The 17,282-nt window shown below is 52.7% G+C and overlaps 2 protein-coding genes across 4 annotated transcripts; both read left to right on the top strand.

The window, feature by feature from the left end:
• The first annotated feature begins 1,136 nt into the window (after positions 1-1,136).
• On the top strand, positions 1,137-7,809 carry LOC118696439 (Fanconi anemia group E protein-like). Of its 2 annotated transcripts, XM_036398598.2 has the most exons (12): positions 1,137-1,199; positions 2,315-2,564; positions 3,013-3,625; positions 3,708-3,752; positions 4,037-4,096; positions 4,176-4,319; positions 4,399-4,522; positions 5,020-5,095; positions 5,204-5,270; positions 5,366-5,491; positions 5,598-5,692; positions 5,844-7,809. In XM_036398598.2, the coding sequence occupies exons 2-12, from the start codon at positions 2,341-2,343 to the stop codon at positions 5,845-5,847; spliced, it is 1,578 nt and encodes a 525-aa protein (XP_036254491.1). In that variant the 5' UTR covers positions 1,137-1,199; positions 2,315-2,340; the 3' UTR covers positions 5,848-7,809. The 2 variants fall into 2 exon arrangements, with proteins under 2 accessions (XP_036254491.1, XP_054373278.1); XM_054517303.1 differs by lacking the exon at positions 1,137-1,199 and having other exon boundaries at positions 2,292-2,564; positions 4,203-4,319.
• Positions 7,810-15,223: 7,414 nt separating this feature from the next.
• On the top strand, positions 15,224-16,981 carry TOMM6 (translocase of outer mitochondrial membrane 6). 2 transcript variants are annotated; one of them, XM_036398433.2, is made up of 3 exons: positions 15,224-15,364; positions 15,963-16,064; positions 16,575-16,981. In XM_036398433.2, the coding sequence occupies exons 1-2, from the start codon at positions 15,240-15,242 to the stop codon at positions 16,057-16,059; spliced, it is 222 nt and encodes a 73-aa protein (XP_036254326.1). In that variant the 5' UTR covers positions 15,224-15,239; the 3' UTR covers positions 16,060-16,064; positions 16,575-16,981. The 2 variants fall into 2 exon arrangements, with proteins under 2 accessions (XP_036254326.1, XP_036254325.1); XM_036398432.2 differs by having other exon boundaries at positions 16,534-16,981.
• The last annotated feature ends 301 nt before the right edge of the window (positions 16,982-17,282 follow it).

The raw sequence follows: 17,282 nt of genomic DNA, 5'->3' as shown, positions 1-17,282 counted from the left end.
TAACCAAAAAAAAACACTCACAGAAGAAACTTTGGAATTAGAATATTTGAAGAGGAAACATTGGAATTAGAATATTTGAAGAGAAAAGCAGAAATGGAAGCCAATAAGTTAAAGTGACCTGCCAAGCCGTTAGAATCAAGCCAACTACAACAGTAACTTCTGCCAAGCCATGGAAAGACTCCGCCTGTAATATGCATGTAATAATGATGTAATCCTTCTTCAAAATTGTATAAAAACCTGCTTTTGCTGTACATAATTCAGAAATCCATTTAGCGATTTCTCCAACGCGTTGCCAATAAATACCTCCTGCCTATAGACCTCAAATCCAGTCTCTGGGCAGCTTATTATCGCCTTTTGGGGCAAAATTCGGCATCAGTGTTGTGTTAGAAAGTAATGCTGTATTCGTTTTCTTAAGTACTGTGTTAAATATAGTTTTAGGTTATAAAAATTGTTAAAATAGAAACGATGCTATGTAAGATACTTCTTTTAAAAAAGAAAGGACTCGCAGCGAGATAGCAACCACAGGACACCTGAATCTTTCAGGGAAAAAGAATTTATTGCCTTCTTATCAGAAGAAATGAACTTCTTCCCGCCTCGAAGGCGCTGTTAGGATTCAGAGGAAGAAGTTGACGATGACCAGAGAGAATCCTGTATTTGAATGGAATTTATGCATCATGTATGAAGTGTATGAATATGCAACAGGCTGTTGTTTTTAAGGGTTAATCCTTTGTTAACGGGTGTCCTTTTTCGGGCTTGTGCTGCCCAGAAAAAGGTACCCGGACGTCCGTAACTCTTTGTCTTTATTGTCTCATATTGTCCTAATTCAACTTGTCCAAATTGTTATTACTCTAATTGTATTACTATTTCTATAACCATTTTATTACTATTAAACTTTTAAAAATTTTGAAAACAAGTGATTGGCGTTTTTAACATTAGCCAAATCTGGGAATAACGAAATAAAACGGGCTGTGTAACGCTACGCTTCCGGGTGCCCGTGACCTGTGGGCTGCGGGATCCACCCTCGGGGGAGAGTGGGGGGAGGCGGTGTTTGGGTTGGAATTTAAGGGATATTTGCATAATGAGCTCGTTTGAGCGCGGTCCGGCTGCGTTTCCGAGGCGGGGCCGGAAGCGGCGCCGTGGGGCCCGCGAGCAGCGGGCGGAGCGCGAGGGGGGACGGCGGAACGGCGGAACGGCGGCGGGTGAGTGTGCGGGGCCAGCTCTGAGTGAGCGTGCGGGGCCAGCTCTGAGTGAGTGTGCGGGGCCAGCTCTGAGTGAGCGTGCGGGGCCAGCTCTAAGTGAGTGTGCCCGGGACTGCCCCGAGTGCTCGGGGCCAGCTCTGAGTGAGTGTGCGGGGACAGCCCCGAGTGTGCGGGGCCAGCTCTGAGTGAGCGTGCCCGGGACTGCCCCGAGTGTGCGGGGCCAGCTCTGAGTGAGCGTGCCCGGGACTGCCCCGAGTGTGCGGGGCCAGCTCTGAGTGAGTGTGCCCGGGACAGCCGCGGGTGCGTGTGCGGGGCCAGCTCTGAGTGAGTGTGCGGGGCCTGCCCCGAGTGTGCCCGGGCCTGCCCCGAGTGTGCCCGGCCCTGACCGGGGCGGTGCTCGGGGCCTGGGGGAGCCGCACCGGCAGCGCCCCCGGGAGGGATCGGCGTTGGGCTGGGGGTGCGTGCGGGGCTGCCAGCCAAGGGGTGATGGAGGGCACGGAGGGACTCCCGGTGCTCTCCCGCATCCTCGGCTGGGGAGAGGTAAAGGCAGCTGCCCAGGTTGATGCCGGGGTGGGCGCCGAGCATGGACAGGCAGGTCCTGATCGTCCCGTGCCTCCCGAGTGGGATCCGTGTCCGGTCAAGCTGGGGTCAACTATGTGATAAGAATGTGCTTGGTGTGCCATTGGGAGTTAGATATTTTCTTGTACGTACGAAAACATAGGCCTGGATTATCGCTACCGCAAGTTCTAGAATAGTTATTAAGAAGAGCACTAGTAAGGTTAGGAGTGAGACTGCTGATACTGTGGAGGACAAGGCTGTTGTAGCTGTGGAGATCAGCTGGATGAGGCGGTGGCCTGCTGTGAGGTTGGCTGTTAGGGGCACACCCAGTGCTAATGGGAGAATTAGTAGGGTTGTTTCGATGGGCAGGGATTAACGGGGTGGGGGTGCCTTCTGGTAGGAGGTGTGAGCCGTGTGTGGCTGTTCCCTTTGTCATCCGCGTCCGGCTGTGTCCATTGTCCGGCTGTCCCCCGTGTCCGGCTGTCCCTCCCGTGTGTGTGCCCCGTCGCCGGTGTCCCCGTGTGTGTGACCGTCGCCGGTGTCCCCGTGTCCCGCAGGCGGCTGTGCAGCCCCGGCCGCAGCGATGGAGCCGCGGTGCCCGCCCTGGCTGCCGCGGTGTCCCCGGCCGTGCCGCCTCCTGCTGCGCTCCCTGTGCTCCGGCCCCGCGGGGGCCATGGCCGCGCTGCGGGCGCTGCAGCGGAGCCGGCCCCGGGACGGAGCGGGGCTGGCGTTCCCCTGGCCGGCTCTCACCGCAGCCCTGTGCGCCGAGGAGCCCTCGCTGGAGGGGCCAGAGGACGCCCTGGCTGTGTGAGTTGGATACGTTTCTAAAACTCGGTGTTTTGCGGGAGTTTTGGGTGCCAGGTGCACAATTTTGGGTGTCAGGTGCACAACCTACAACTAATAGCAACCCAAACTGCCACTGCCCTCCATTCCGGCCTAATCAAAGCCTGCTTAGGATCATTCACCCTATCCATTCTCATCATCCTCATATCTGCATGCAGAAACAACCAATGGCCCTCAGTCTTTGTAAAAATCCACAGAAACAACCAATGGCCCTCAATCTTTGTAAAAATCCACTTTCCTGGTCCATACATGAAGCTGGGATCATAGCAGTGACCCACTGGTGTCCCAGCTCGTGTCTGCAAAAGCATCAGGTGCCTCCTCTTGCTCCCTGGTGCTGTGGGACTCTGCTCCACGGGGTGGGTTGGGCTCAGGACAGGGGATTTGCTCTGACCATTCACCTCTCCTTTTCCAGCAAGCCACGGCTGCTGCTGCTGCCCGTTTTGTGCCAGAGGAACCTCTTCTCCCTGCTCCTGGTGGTGCAGGATGCGGTGCCACGGGACTGCCTTCACCAGCTGCTCCAGGCCTTGGAGCAGCATTCCCGTGTGGATCCCTGGGTGCAGGCACTGGGGGATCTGCTCCAGCGGGGACCAAGGGCACAGGAGAGCTCCCCACATCCCACTGCCCTTTCTGCTGCGTGCCAGCAGCAGCTTAGGGGCCTGTGCCAGAAAATTGCCCAGAAGAAACCAGAGGGACAAAGAAAATTGAGCTGGTGCTTCAGCAAGCAGGCTGGTGCCCCTGACTCTGTGCCTGAAGGTGGGAAGCGTAAGGAAGTGTCTGAGGAGAGCCTGGAGTTGGACAGTGAGAGAGAGGGGAAGAGGTTGTTGCTGGAGGAGGTGGCATTTGAGCCCCAGGAATGTGGAGATGTGGCAGAGGTGGAAGAGGAGGTGCCTGAGGAGCCTTCAGGGGACACATCTGCTCAGAGCACAGATAAGGCTGCTCAGGACAGCTCCCAGCAGGATGCAGCTGGGGAGCCCAGGAGGACTTCCCAGACAGAGCTGGCAGCAGAGGTCCAGTCCTTTGTCCAGGTACTGGGCAGGGTTTGCTGTCCCCTCCCAGCCAGGGAGCCTTTACTGCCTGATTCCCATTCCTTCATCTCATTTCCCTCAGGTGCATGGACAGGGGCTGAAAATGCTGCTGCTGCAGGAGTCCAGTGTAAGTGGTGGCTTCTGTCCCTCTCCTGGAGCTGATGCTCTATACAGGCTGGTGCCAGGGCCTCGGGAGGGGTGGAAAAGGAGCTGGATTTCGCAGATGGGGATAAAAAGCCCTGTTGGCACCTCCTCTGGGCTTGGGATAGCAACACCTGCCTGCACCTTGCAGGTGTGAGGGGCTGCCTGTGGGCTCAGCCCTGACAGACACAGGGCAAGGGAGAAGCCCTGGAGCTGTATTTTGTATTCTGGTTTCTTTGGTGCTTTACTCAGGACAGTGTTTCTCTCCAGCGCTCCGAGCTGCACACCCCTTCCAAGCTGAGCATCCTGAACACCTGCACCCCCAGCCAGGTGAGCCCCAGCACCCCTGCTGCAGCTGCTGCAGGGTCCTGCTGCTGTCCCTAATGCCCCATGCCCTGTGCCACCCCAGCTCGAGGGGCTGTGCTCCTTCCTGCAGCTCTCCACGTGCCCAGAGCCCTCCCTGGTGCGTTTCTGCAGCTGGCTGCTGCCTCTGAGCCCTGCCCTCAGCCACACCAGCGCAGCCATCCTGGCACAGCAGCTCTTCCTCAGGCGGGTACGTGTCATGGCAGCGGAGGTTCCTGCTCCCCATTCCCCTCTCCACTGTCCCCAGCTCCTGCCTTTTGTGTCCCCAGGTCCTGGCCCTCACCCAGCCGCCTTCCCGACACCTCATGGCTGCCCTGACTTCGTTTTGCTCCAAGTATTCCCATCCCCTGTGCCGTGTGCTGGTGGCTGCAGTGCTGCAGGGGCCAGGGGAAGGTGTGCAGGGCTGCTGGGAGCTGTGGCTGTTTGTGGGTGGCATTTGTCACATGTTAGGAACCATGGACGCCTGGGGTTGGTTTTTTCTGGGCAGGTGAACACTTGGGGGTTGGGATGGGAGATGGGTTTACAGATGAAGTGGGAGGGCTGGCTAGGCTGGCTTCTGGTTTATTTTTTCCCAAAGGACAGTTCCCATTCTTCCATGACTGGGGGGCTCCTGGCAGCTCCTAATGCTCAGGGCAGAGCTCCCCTTGTGCTGCTGTGAGGAGAGGGGGAACCCCTGCCACAGTGTCCCCTTTTCCCAGAGACAGGAGCTGTTTAAACCCTTGCTGCAGCTGGGCAAAGGAAGCAGAATTGTCCTCAGCAGTAGGAGGAGGCACTGGGTGGTTTCTGTCTGTCCTGACTGGCACATACACCTGTGAAGAGGTGCCAGGAAGGGCCAGGCACCTCCCCATGGATTTGGCAGCCTCTGGAGGCTCTCCCTTGCTGCTTTGCAGGTGCTGAGCAGACCAAGCTGCTGTGTGAGCTGGTGGAGGAGTGCCTGGAGCCCCACTCTGTGCAGCTGGTGCTGAGGTGAGGGGTCACAGGGCTGGCAGCTCTGCTTTGGCCTCACTGTCCAGCCTGCCTGGGAGCACCAGCCAGGCCACAGAGCAGCACCTTTCCTCTTCACTGTCCTTGCAGCCAAGTCCTGGAGGTGCCTTTGTCAGAGAAGCTCCTGCCAGTGCTGCAGGCCGTGCTGGGGCGGCAGGTGAGGAGCCCCCCTTGTCCCATGGGTGTCCTTGGTGACACCAGCAGTGCTGGAGCAAGGACCCATTCTCTTACCTGCCCCTGGGCCTTTTCCAGGAGGTGCTGCCCCCTGAGCTCCTGGACCTGCTGGTCCTGACTCTGTGCCAGCAGGCTCCAGCCTTTGCCACGTCACTGAACTTTGCCAGGCTGGTGACAGCCGTGCTCACGGTGTACCAGAGCCAGGTGAGCCCAGCCAGGGCTGCTCCTGCAGCTCCTGGGGCCCAGCCAAGAGCTCTCAGGTGAGCTCCTGGCAGGGCAGGGCCCTGAGCTGGTGCTGCCTCTGCCCCAGGTCAGCCCAGCTCACAGGAGCAGCCTGGCTGCTGTCCTGGACCGGAGCACTGCAGTGCTGAAGAAATCCCTGCAGGCTGTGCTGGAAGGGGCCAGGTGAGTGGGGACAGGTCCCTGTCATGGCAGCCTCTGCACCCTGGGCTGCCCCAGGGTCTGGAAGCAGAAGGTGCCACCCCTGCCATGCCAGAGCTGTGCAGAGCTGGGTATGGCAGTGACTTTCCTCATCCTGATTTTTGTCTTTCCTCAGGTGATCACCCAAAGGAATCATGAGGGGGCAGCTTCCTGGTGTGGAGGACACAGCAGCAGCCACAGCCACCCTCACTGGGTTCTCCCTGCTCGGGTGGGACCCCGTGAGTGGGGTCTGCTCCCCACAGAGTGCCCAGAGCCTCCTGGCAGCACCTGGGCTGAGGGGGCTCAGGGTGGGCAGTGCCATCCCAGCCCCCCTCACTCCTGGGGCTCAGAGGGGTCTTGGTTGAACAATCCACGTTTCCATGAACAACCCATGTATTCTCATGAACGATCCAGGTGTTTCCAGGTGTTTCTGTGTGTGTTCTCCTGCCACACTCTACAAGGTGACCTGGTTTCCCCAAGGCTGTGGGGGACCAGGCAGGACAAACCCCTGGAGAACTTCCAGCTCCTGAGTTCTTACTGCCCAAAACCCATCACTGAGCCAGGACAGACATTGATTTGAGGCTGTATGGAGTTGATCATTCTGGATTTAGTTCACTCTCTTGATTTTACCTCAGCTGATTCCAAGGCACAAGCTCTGTGCACGTCCACGTTCCTCCCCAACAGCCCAGGCAGTGGTGCAGGCTGGGCTGCTGCTTTGTGTATCTGATCTGGGATTTACAGATCTCTGGGTGCAGGAGAGCAGCATTTAACTGAATTCCAGCTGAATTTAGCTGGAAAATTTTAGTGTTCTGCTTTAAAGCCACCTTTCTTTCCTGTTTGCCTGGCCCGTGAGGGGCCCTGCTGTGTGTGACACATTTCTGGTGATGATGACACTGCTCGTGGCCCTAATAGTGCTTGTGTGGCATGACTCTGCTCAAAGTTCTGTCCTGTATTTTTGAAAATACCCACTGGAAACCTCATCCAGGCACCTCCTGGTCTGAGAACTGGGAAGAAAAGGTTGGGACAGAGAACTCAGGCAGGTAGAGCTGGGGTTTCAATGGAGGTTTTGAAGCATTGCATATTTCAGGAACTATTTAAAAATCCATAAACATCTACAAAGGGAGAAGGAGGATTAGAATATGCATGTGTGACTGCTCCAGGTTTGCTCAGTAATGTTCAGATCCCAGCCAGAGGAAGGAAAGTCTGAAGCATTAGGTGACACTCTTAAGGCTGAGAGCCAGGTTTCTTTACATAAGAATCTCTTAAGCTATTTTAGGTGGCAGTGGACTGATGAGGCTTCAAAATCCACATTAGCTGGAGGATGGAAACCTCCAGGGAGCCAGATTGTTGATGTGTTTGCATTCCACTGAGTTAGTGGCTGAGTAAAGTGGAGCTATTGTAGGGCTGCCCAAAACATGACATAAATAGAAATTGTGCCATGATCATCAAAGGTCTAAGCCTGCTCTTCTGGCTTTATTCGGCAGCAGGCTCTGATCTTTGCAGTTTCCCTGCAGAGCTTCTACCAAGTGACCTCAGTGTCATTGTCCCCAGTGCTCTGCCTGGCTGTGGCTGTTGGTCACATGGAGGTGACCACTGCCTTGAGGCAAGAGCCTTCTTGGCCCTGGTTTTGCCTTTGCCTCTTGACAAACAAACCAAAAGCTCTGTACTGCAGGGTGAACTCTCTCCTCCTTGCTGTGACACCTGGGCTGGCAGGAATGACACAGTGACCTCGGCCAGCCCATGCTGCCTGTGCCATCATCACCTGGCACTGACGTGTTTGATGAAAAGCCTTTCGCTGGGATTTTTCTCCTGAGAAGCCTCAGAACAGAAATGGAACCAATAACAATCTGCTGGCTGTGGAGTGTGGGCTGGAGGTGGTTTAGCAACAGGGGCATCTTGGACTGGTCTCCTGTGCATTGTTTCTACTTGATAACCAATCATGGTCCAGCTGTGTCGGGGCTGTGAGCAGTCCCAGGTTTTTATTATTCATTCCTTTCCAGCTTTCTGATGTCTCCTTGATCTTTTAGTATAGTTCTAATATCCCATTTTCTTTTAATATAATAGCGATAATAAAATAATAAATCAGGCTTCTATTAGGAGAAGTCAAGATTCTCATCTCTTCCCTCGTCCTGGGGACCCTCAAACACCACCACAATCACTGGCTTGAGCTGGTCCGGGCAGCACAAAATAAAATTCAAAAAAGCTTTAAAAATAGAAAAATTAAAAATAAAATTTAAATTAAAAAATAAAATTAATTAAAAATAAATGAAAAACAAAATAAAAACCCTAAAGTGCATTAAAGCGCGACTGTCGCAAAAGGTGCCGTAAAGCACCGGGCAGCACAAAATAAATTAAAAAAAAAAAATTAATTAAAAATAACTTAAAAAATAATTTAAAAAAATTTTAAAAAGCTTTAAAAATAGAAAAATTTAAAAATAAAAGTTAAATTAAAAATAAAATTTTAAAATAAAATTAATTAAAAATAAATGAAAAACAAAATAAAAACCCTAAAGTGCTGTAAAGTGAGACTGTCGTAAAACTGCCGTAAAGCACCGGGCAGCACAAAATAAAATTTAAAAAAAGCTTTAAAAATAGAAAAATTAAAAATAAAATTTAAATTAAAAAATAAAATTCAAAAAATAAAATTAATTAAAAATAAATGAAAAACAAAATAAAAACCCTGAAGTTCCGTAAAGTGCGACTGTCATAAAACTGCCCTAAAGCACCGGGCAGCACAAAATAAAATTTAAAAAAAGCTTTAAAAATAGAAAAATTAAAAATAAAATTTAAATTAAAAAATAAAATTCAAAAAATAAAATTAATTAAAAATAAATGAAAAACAAAATAAAAACCCTGAAGTTCCGTAAAGTGCGACTGTCATAAAACTGCCCTAAAGCACCAGGCAGCACAAAATAAAATTTTAAAAACCCTTTAAAAATAAAAAAATTAAAAATAAAATTTAAATTAAAAAATAAAATTAAAAAAATAAAATTAATTAAAAATAAATGAAAAACAAAATAAAAACCCTAAAGTTCCATAAAGTGCGACTGTCGTAAAACTGCCGTAAAGCACCAGGCAGCACAAAATAAAATAAAAAAAAAACCCTTTAAAAATAAAAAAATTAAAAATAAAATTTAAATTAAAAAATAAAATTAAAAAAATAAAATTAATTAAAAATAAATGAAAAACAAAATAAAAACCCTAAAGTGCATTAAAGTGCGACTGTCGTAAAACTGCCGTAAAGCACCAGGCAGCACAAAATAAAATAAAAAAAAAACCCTTTAAAAATAAAAAAATTAAAAATAAAATTTAAATTAAAAAATAAAATTAATTAAAAATAAATGAAAAACAAAATAAAAACCCTAAAGTGCCGTAAAGTGTGACTGTCGTAAAACTGCCATAAAGCACCGGGCAGCACAAAATAAAATAAAAAAAACCTTTAAAAATAGAAAAATTAAAAATAAAATTTAAATTAAAAAATTAAATTTAAAAAATTAAAATTAATTATAAATAAATGAAAAACAAAAAAACCCTAAAGTTCCGTAAAGTGTGACTGTTGTAAAACTGCCGTAAAGCACCGGGCAGCGCAAAATAAAATTAAAAAAACCCTTTAAAAATAAAAAAATTAAAAATAACATTTAAGTTAAAAAAAAAAATTTAAAATAAAATTAATTAAAAATGAAAACAAAATAAAAACCCTAAAGTGCTGTAAAGTGCGACTGTCATAAAACTACCGTAAAGCACCGGGCAGCACAAAATAAAATTTAAAAAAAAGCTTTAAAAATAGAAAAATTAAAAATAAAATTTAAATTAAAAAAAATTTTTAAAAATAAAATTTAAAAAATAAATGAAAAACAAAATAAAAACCCTAAAGTGCATTAAAGTGCGACTGTCGTAAAACTGCCGTAAAGCACCGGCAGCACAAAATAAAAAAAAAAAAAAAAAAAAAAATTAAAAATATATTTTAAAATAATTTAAAAAAATTTTAAAAAACCCTTTAAAAATAGAAAAATTAAAAATAAAATTTAAATTAAAAATAAAAATTTAAAAACAAAATTGATTAAAAAGAAATTAAAAACAAAAAAAAAACCCTAAAGTGCCGTAAAGAGCGACTGTCATAAAACTGCTGTAAAGCACTGGGCAGCACAAAATAAAATTAAAAAAAAAACAAAAAAGCTTTAAAAATAAAAAAATTAAAAATAAAATTTAAATTAGAAAATAAAATTTAAAAATTCAAATTAATTAAAAATAAAAGAAAATCAAAATAAAACCCTCCAAGTGCCGTAAAAGGTGCCGTAAAGCGCGACTGCCGTAAAAGGTGCCGTAAAGCAACACTGCCGTAAAAGGTACAGTAAAGCGCGACTGTCGTAAAAGGTGCCGTAAAGCGCGACTGTCGTAAAAGGTGCCGTAAAGCGCGACTGGCCGTAAAGCAGAACTGTCGTAAAAGGTGCCGTAAAGCAGAACTGTCGTAAAAGGTGCCGTAAAGCGCGACTGTCGTAAAAGGTGCCGTAAAGCAGAACTGTCGTAAAAGGTGCCGTAAAGCGCGACTGGCCGTAAAGCGCGACTGTCGTAAAAGGTGCCGTAAAGCGCGACTGGCCGTAAAGCAGAACTGTCGTAAAAGACGCCGTAAAGCAGCACTGTCGTAAAAGGTGCCGTAAGGCAACACTGTCGTAAAAGGTGCCGTAAAGCGCGACTGGCCGTAAAGCGCGACTGTCGTAAAAGGTGCCGTAAAGCGCGACTGGCCGTAAAGCAGAACTGTCGTAAAAGGTGCCGTAAAGCAACACTGTCGTAAAAGGTGCCGTAAAGCAGAACTGTCGTAAAAGGTGCCGTAAAGCAACACTGTCGTAAAAGGTGTCGTAAAGCGCGACTGCCGCAAAAGGTGCCGTAAAGCGCGACTGGCCGTAAAGCGCGACTGTCGTAAAAGGTGCCGTAAAGCGCGACTGGCCGTAAAGCAGAACTGTCGTAAAAGACGCCGTAAAGCAGCACTGTCGTAAAAGGTGCCGTAAGGCAACACTGTCGTAAAAGGTGCCGTAAAGCGCGACTGGCCGTAAAGCGCGACTGTCGTAAAAGGTGCCGTAAAGCGCGACTGGCCGTAAAGCAGAACTGTCGTAAAAGGTGCCGTAAAGCAACACTGTCGTAAAAGGTGCCGTAAAGCAGAACTGTCGTAAAAGGTGCCGTAAAGCAACACTGTCGTAAAAGGTGTCGTAAAGCGCGACTGCCGCAAAAGGTGCCGTAAAGCGCGACTGGCCGTAAAGCGCGACTGTCGTAAAAGGTGCCGTAAAGCGCGACTGGCCGTAAAGCAGAACTGTCGTAAAAGACGCCGTAAAGCAGCACTGTCGTAAAAGGTGCCGTAAGGCAACACTGTCGTAAAAGGTGCCGTAAAGCGCGACTGGCCGTAAAGCGCGACTGTCGTAAAAGGTGCCGTAAAGCGCGACTGGCCGTAAAGCGCGACTGTCGTAAAAGGTGCCGTAAAGCAACACTGTCGTAAAAGGTGTCGTAAAGCGCGACTGTCGCAAAAGGTGCCGTAAAGCGCGACTGGCCGTAAAGCGCGACTGTCGTAAAAGGTGCCGTAAAGCAACACTGTCGTAAAAGGTGTCGTAAAGCGCGACTGTCGCAAAAGGTGCCGTAAAGCGCGACTGGCCGTAAAGCGCGACTGTCGTAAAAGGTGCCGTAAAGCGCGACTGGCCGTAAAGCAGAACTGTCGTAAAAGACGCCGTAAAGCAACACTGTCGTAAAAGGCGCCGTAAAGCAGCACTGTCGTAAAAGGCGCCGTAAAGCGCGACTGGCCGTAAAGCAACACTGTCGTAAAAGGTGCCGTACAGCGCGACTGTCGTAAAAGGTGCCGTAAAGCAACACTGTCATAAAAGGGCCATTAAGCGCAATTGTCATAAAGTTAAATTACTGCAACAGGAGTTATGAAAACCAAATGCTGACTGTTTGGCCGTGTTTACCAGAGACTTTTGGGACACAGTTGTTAATAAGCACTTTATTAGTATCTCCCACCGGGAGATGGCTGCCGCGGAGCCGGCCCCAGCTTGCCGGGCGCTGCTTGAGCTGCGTTTGCTGCACGGGGGATGCCCGCAGCAGCCGCCCCGCCCCTCCTGCGACTCCGCCCCTCGCCGCCGCGAGTCTCCAGCGGGACACGCCCCCCCCTCCCCATCGGACCGCACAGCTCCGGCACCCGCGGCGCTGCTCGCCACTGTCGCCCCGCCCCCGCGGTCGCGATATCCGTCCCCCCGGCCCCTCCCACCGCTCCCGCCATCCCCGCCTTTGCCATCCCGTTGGTCCCTGCTGTCCCGGCTACCGCGGGCCCCGCCCCTCAGTCCCGCCCACCAGCGTCACCGCGGCCCCGCCCCCCTCCCCCGACGCTTTCCCCCCGCTACCCGCGGGGGCGGCCGCTCCTCCCGCCCCCAAGTCCCCCCCGCCCCCTTTGCCGACACAGCGCCGGTGGCGGCCCAAGTCCCGTCGCTGCTGCATTTTTGCAGTCTTCTGTGGCTCCCGGATCTGCGGTGCCGGGCGCGCCTGGCTCAGCCGCGCCAGGCGTCCCCAGCGCCCCTCGTGCACCTTGCCTCTCCCGCGCCTGGCGCCGCCCCTGCCCGCCGGGCCAGCAGCCACCCCAGCCCCCAGCGGCGGCGCGCCGCGCTCCAGCCGCCGACTCCCCCACCGCCCGCCATGGCCCCCCCGCGGCAGCCTCCCGCCGCCTCCACGCCGCTCCTCCCGCCGCCCCGGGATCATCTCCCGCTGACGCGGTCGCCCCGCTGCCGCCCGTGGTCGCCCTCCCGCTCCTGCCGCTGCCGCTCCATGGCGGGCCGAGCCGTGCCTTCCCCACCGCGGCCCCCCGCTTCAGAGCTGCCGGATGGCGCGGCTCCGCCGCCTCCTGCAACCACGGCCGTCCCGTCGTTCCCTTCCGCAGCCGCAGCCCCGTCCCCCATTTCCGCAGCTCCGCCGCTTCCCGCACCCCCCGCCGCTGCCCGCCGCTGCCCGCCGCTGCCCGCCGCTGCCCGCCGCTGCCCGCCGCTGCCCGCCGCTGCCCGCCGCTGCCCGCCGCTGCCCGCCGCTGCCCGCCGCTGCCCGCCGCTGCCCGCCGCTGCCCGCCGCTGCCCGCGCATGCGCAGTTGCCATAACCGCCGCACCAGCGATATCACTCCGCGCCGCCTCATCCAACCACAGCGCCCTTTCCGGGATCAGCCGCACGCATGCGCAGTTCTATCTCACGGCGCCGCCGCCGCCCCCCACTGCTTTCGCCGCAGCTTTGGTACAGCCCGGTCCCGGTTCCGAGCCGCTGCGTGCCGCTGTCCGGCCACGGCCGGCATCCCCGAGCCCTGTCACGCCGCTTCCGCCGCCACCGGGTCCGTACACGGCACCACAGCAGGCGAATACAGCAGCGCCCTGCATGTATCCTTCCGCGTCTCTCCCTGTGCCGGAGATTGAAGAGCCGGGCACCGAGAGATCTCCCCCCCCCTCCGCAGCGCGATACCGGGGGCACCGAGAGATTCCCCCCCCCCGCCGCAGCGCGATACCGAGGGCACCGAGAGATCCCCCCCCTCCGCAGCGCGATACCGGGGGCGCCTCCGCGTTTTCGCCTTCCGCCCTCCTAGCACCGAGTGGGACTACTTTCTGTCACGATTCCACAAACGAAGGAGGTTGGCAGCACAGAAAACTTCACTTTGACTCCTCTTGACCCTTTCAAGAACTTTGGAATCCATCCTGAACAGCGCAGAGGGGTGGATGCAGCACAAAACATCAGTCAGATTTTACAGATCAGCAGAACCTTGGCCAAGGGTGGCGGGAGTGCCAGGACTGGCTCTGTCCTTGTCCTGATTTAGGAGCACTGATGGGGAAGGGACTGGTCTGAAGCTTTGTCTGAGACCTTTCCTAGGCTGGAGGTAGCAGATAGTCTGTGATTTTCATCCAGTTTACTTGTGATAATGGGCAGTGGTTCCTTACCTGCTTCCTCTTCTGTTTGTAGATTTTTACTTCACATTAAAGAGGGGAATTTAATTTTCCTGCTCCTGGCACATTCTTACCTTGCCTTCATCCTCTGTCCCTGATGGGAATGTCAAAATCTGCTGCCTCCCTTGGATCCATTGGTTCTGTGGTTTTTTGGACAGTGTTTGGTGCAGGGAAAATAGAAATTCCAGAAAGTTACAGACATCTCTTCAATTTCTTTTTTTTTTTTTTTATATCCACAGCAGTGTTTTGTTGTATTTCATCCCAATAAAAGGATGGGTTTTGGGAGGAGTTGTCCCTGCACAGTGAGGGCTGTGCTGGTTTGTCCTGTAGATTTCCTCTTCCCTTGGATTTGCTTCAAGAACTCCCAAACGTTTCCCTGTGAAAAAAAAATCCAGGAATTCCCTAATTTTCCTGCTCCTGGCACATTCTTACCTTGCCTTCATCCTCTGTACCTGATGAGAATGTCAAAATCTGCTGCCTCCCTTGGATCTATTGGTTCTGTGGTTTTTTGGACAGTGTTTGGTGCGGGGAAAAGAGAAATTCCAGAAAGTTACAGACATCTATTAAATTTCTATTTTTTTTTAATATCCACAGCAGTGTTTTGTTGTATTTCATCCCAATAAAAGGTTGGGTTTTGGGAGGAGTTGTCCCTGCAGTGAGAGTTGTGTTGTAAATTTCCAGTCTTCCCGTGGATTTGCTTTGTGCTCCCAAAGCAAACATCTCCCTGTGAAAAAAAATCCAGGAATTCTCTAATATATTCTAAGCTATTCAATTAAAATTGCTGCTACCTTTAATATTGTTTGGGGTTTTTTTGATGATGGGATAATTGGGCAAATATAACAGATGCATGGATGGATGGATGGATGGAGGGATGGATCCATGGATGGAGGGATGGATGGACGGATAGATGGACGGACAGATGGACAGTGTGGCAGGATGTCCCCACGGATCCAAGCCTGGATTACCCAAGCCTGGCTTGGTTACCTGGGCGTCCCCAGAGAGGAGGAGGAGGGAAATGGGAATAACAGGAAAACTCTGCTAATTCCAGAAATTCTGTGCAAAAATAAGGTACTTTTATTGTTAAAATCATTCTATAATAATAATAAACCTCACTCTAACCGCAGTCCTCACCCCACCGATGGCCCTTAAAGCCCCTCATTCCCATCGTGACACAGCGAGCACCCCAAAACGTGCAGCTCTTGGCTCTGGGGCTCCACCCGAGCCTCCTCCCAGGCACAGGAGCTCGGGAGAACACAAAGGTCCCGGTGCCGATCCCGGTTCCGCTCTCGATCCCGGTGCCAGTCCTGGTGCCGATCCCAGTCCCGGTGCCGATCCTGATCATCGATCCCAATCCCGACCCTGGTGCCAATCCCGACCCTGGTGCCAATCCCGGTTCCGCTCCCAATCCCGGTGCCGATCCCAATCCCAGTCCTGCTCCCGGTGCTGATCCCGATTCCAGTGCCGGTCCCGATCCCGATCCCGCTGCCGCCCTCACGCAGCGCCCCGCGCGCCGGCGGTGACGTCACGCCGCGCAGATGACATCACGCGCGGCAGTGACGCCGCGGCGCGGGCGGCAGCAATGGCGGCGGTGGCAGGAGCGGGAGCGGCGGGAGCGGCCGGGGCGGTGGCGGCCCCGCCGCGGGGCATCCGCGCCTGGCTGCGGAGCGCCTTCCGCTTCGCCACCGACCGCAACGACTTCCGCAGGTCGGCACCGGCAGCGGGACCGGGAGCGGGGCACGGATGGGGCCGGGATCGAGGCCGGGCCCGGAGCAGGGGATCGGGAGCCCGGTGTCTGTCCCCGGCCTGGAGCAGGAGAGGGACAGGGATTGTCCCCCTGTCCCTGCGTCCAGTTCGGTCTCCTCGCCTCAGGGAGGACATTTTGGGGCTGGAGCGGGTCCGGGGAAGGGAGCGGAGCTGGAGGGGCCTGGAGAGTCCTGAGGGAGCTGGGCAGGGGCTCAGCCTGGAGCAAAGGAGGCTCAGGGGGAATTTCTGGCTCTGCACAACTCCCTGCCAGGAGCGGACAGCCGGGGGGATTTGGGATCTTGTCCCAGGGAACAGGGACAGGAGGAGAGGGAACGGCCTCAGGCTGGGCTGGGGAGGCTCAGGTTGGACACCAGCAGGAATTTCCTCATGGGAAGGGCTGGAAGGGGCTGCCCAGGGGGGGTTGGAGCGCCCATCCCTGGAGGTGTCACCTGGAGGTGGCACTGAGTGCTCAGGGTGGGGATCGGGCACAGCCTGGGCTCGGATGAACTTTCCCAAAATCTTTTCCGAGCTCAGCGCTTCTGGGACTCTGTGATTGCAGGAACCTGCTGCTGAACCTGGGGCTGTTTGCCGCCGGCGTCTGGGTGGCCCGGAACCTGACCGACATCGACCTGATGGCCCCGCAGCCCGTCCCGTAGCTCCGGTCAGCGCGGGAGAGGGACCGAGGGGCGGGATCGGGAATATCCTGAGCTGGGAGGGACCCGCAGGGATCAAATCCAACCCCTGCCCTGCTCAGACACCCCAGAATCCCACCTGGGCATCCCTGAGAGCCCAAAATCCCACCTGGGCGTCCCTGAGATCCCCAAATCCCACCCTGGGGAGCTCTGGCAGCCTCGGGGTTTTTCCCATTCCCTGGGGAGCCTGGGCAGTGCCCCAAACCCTCTGGGGGATGAACCTTTCCCAAAATCCACCCTCAATCTCCCAAATCCAGCCCTTCCCTGGCTGCTCTCCCTGCTCACCAGAGTTTGGAGCTGCAGCCCCCCCCAAGGCTGAACAAACCCCCCAAACTCACCCTGTCACCCCAGGACAGCAGTGTCACCACCTGAGGTGACACAAATCAGGGGTGAGCCCACCCCAAACCCCACAGAACCCCTTTTTTACCCACATTTTAGAGCAGAAGCAGCTCCCCTGATGGTGCTGACTCCTGTCCCAGGAAGGAGCCGGAGCTGCTGGGAGCTGAGCTCGCCCTCCCACCAGGACTGGAGCTGTGGAGCTGCTCAGATCCCACCTGGAGCTGCTCAGATCCCACCTGGAGCTGCTCAGATCCCACCTGGAGCTGCTCAGATCCCACCTGGAGCTGCTCAGATCCCACCTGGAGCTGCTGTGACCCCTCTGGAGCTGCTCTGGTCCCACCTGGAGCTGCTCAGATCCCTTTGGAGCTGCTCTGGTCCCCCCTGTCCTGCCTGGAGCAGTGACAAGGACAAAAGGTTTAATGCTGAGAGGAAGATTTGGTTTCCCATTCATTCCTTTGGGAATTGTTTCCTCGAGGACGTTCATGGAATTTCTTCCTGTACCCCCTACCCCCAGATGTTTATTAAATTTTATGGAATAACAACACAACCCACTGGAATTTCTTTCTTTTTTTCTCTTTGTTTTTTCTTTTTTTTTCTTAATAAGAAATTTCAGCTTACAAAAAAAACAAGGTGTAAAAAGAGTAAAGATTTACAAAATAACAAAAAAAAAAAGAAAATCATAAAAACATGATTTCTGTTTCACACCCGAGAGAGAGACAGGGACGAGCCCAGCCCTGGGATCCAGCAGCTGCTGCTGCTGCTGCCAGGGAAATCCAGCCTGGGATGGAACTCCAGGGAAAATCCAGCCTGGGATGGAATTCCAGGGAAAATCCAGCCTGGGATGGACC

This window comes from Molothrus ater, chromosome 25, assembly GCF_012460135.2.
Source record: "Molothrus ater isolate BHLD 08-10-18 breed brown headed cowbird chromosome 25, BPBGC_Mater_1.1, whole genome shotgun sequence".
In the NCBI taxonomy this organism is placed as follows: domain Eukaryota; kingdom Metazoa; phylum Chordata; class Aves; order Passeriformes; family Icteridae; genus Molothrus; species Molothrus ater.
Note: the sequence above shows the minus strand (reverse complement) of the source record. Positions and strands in the feature narration are given on the sequence as shown.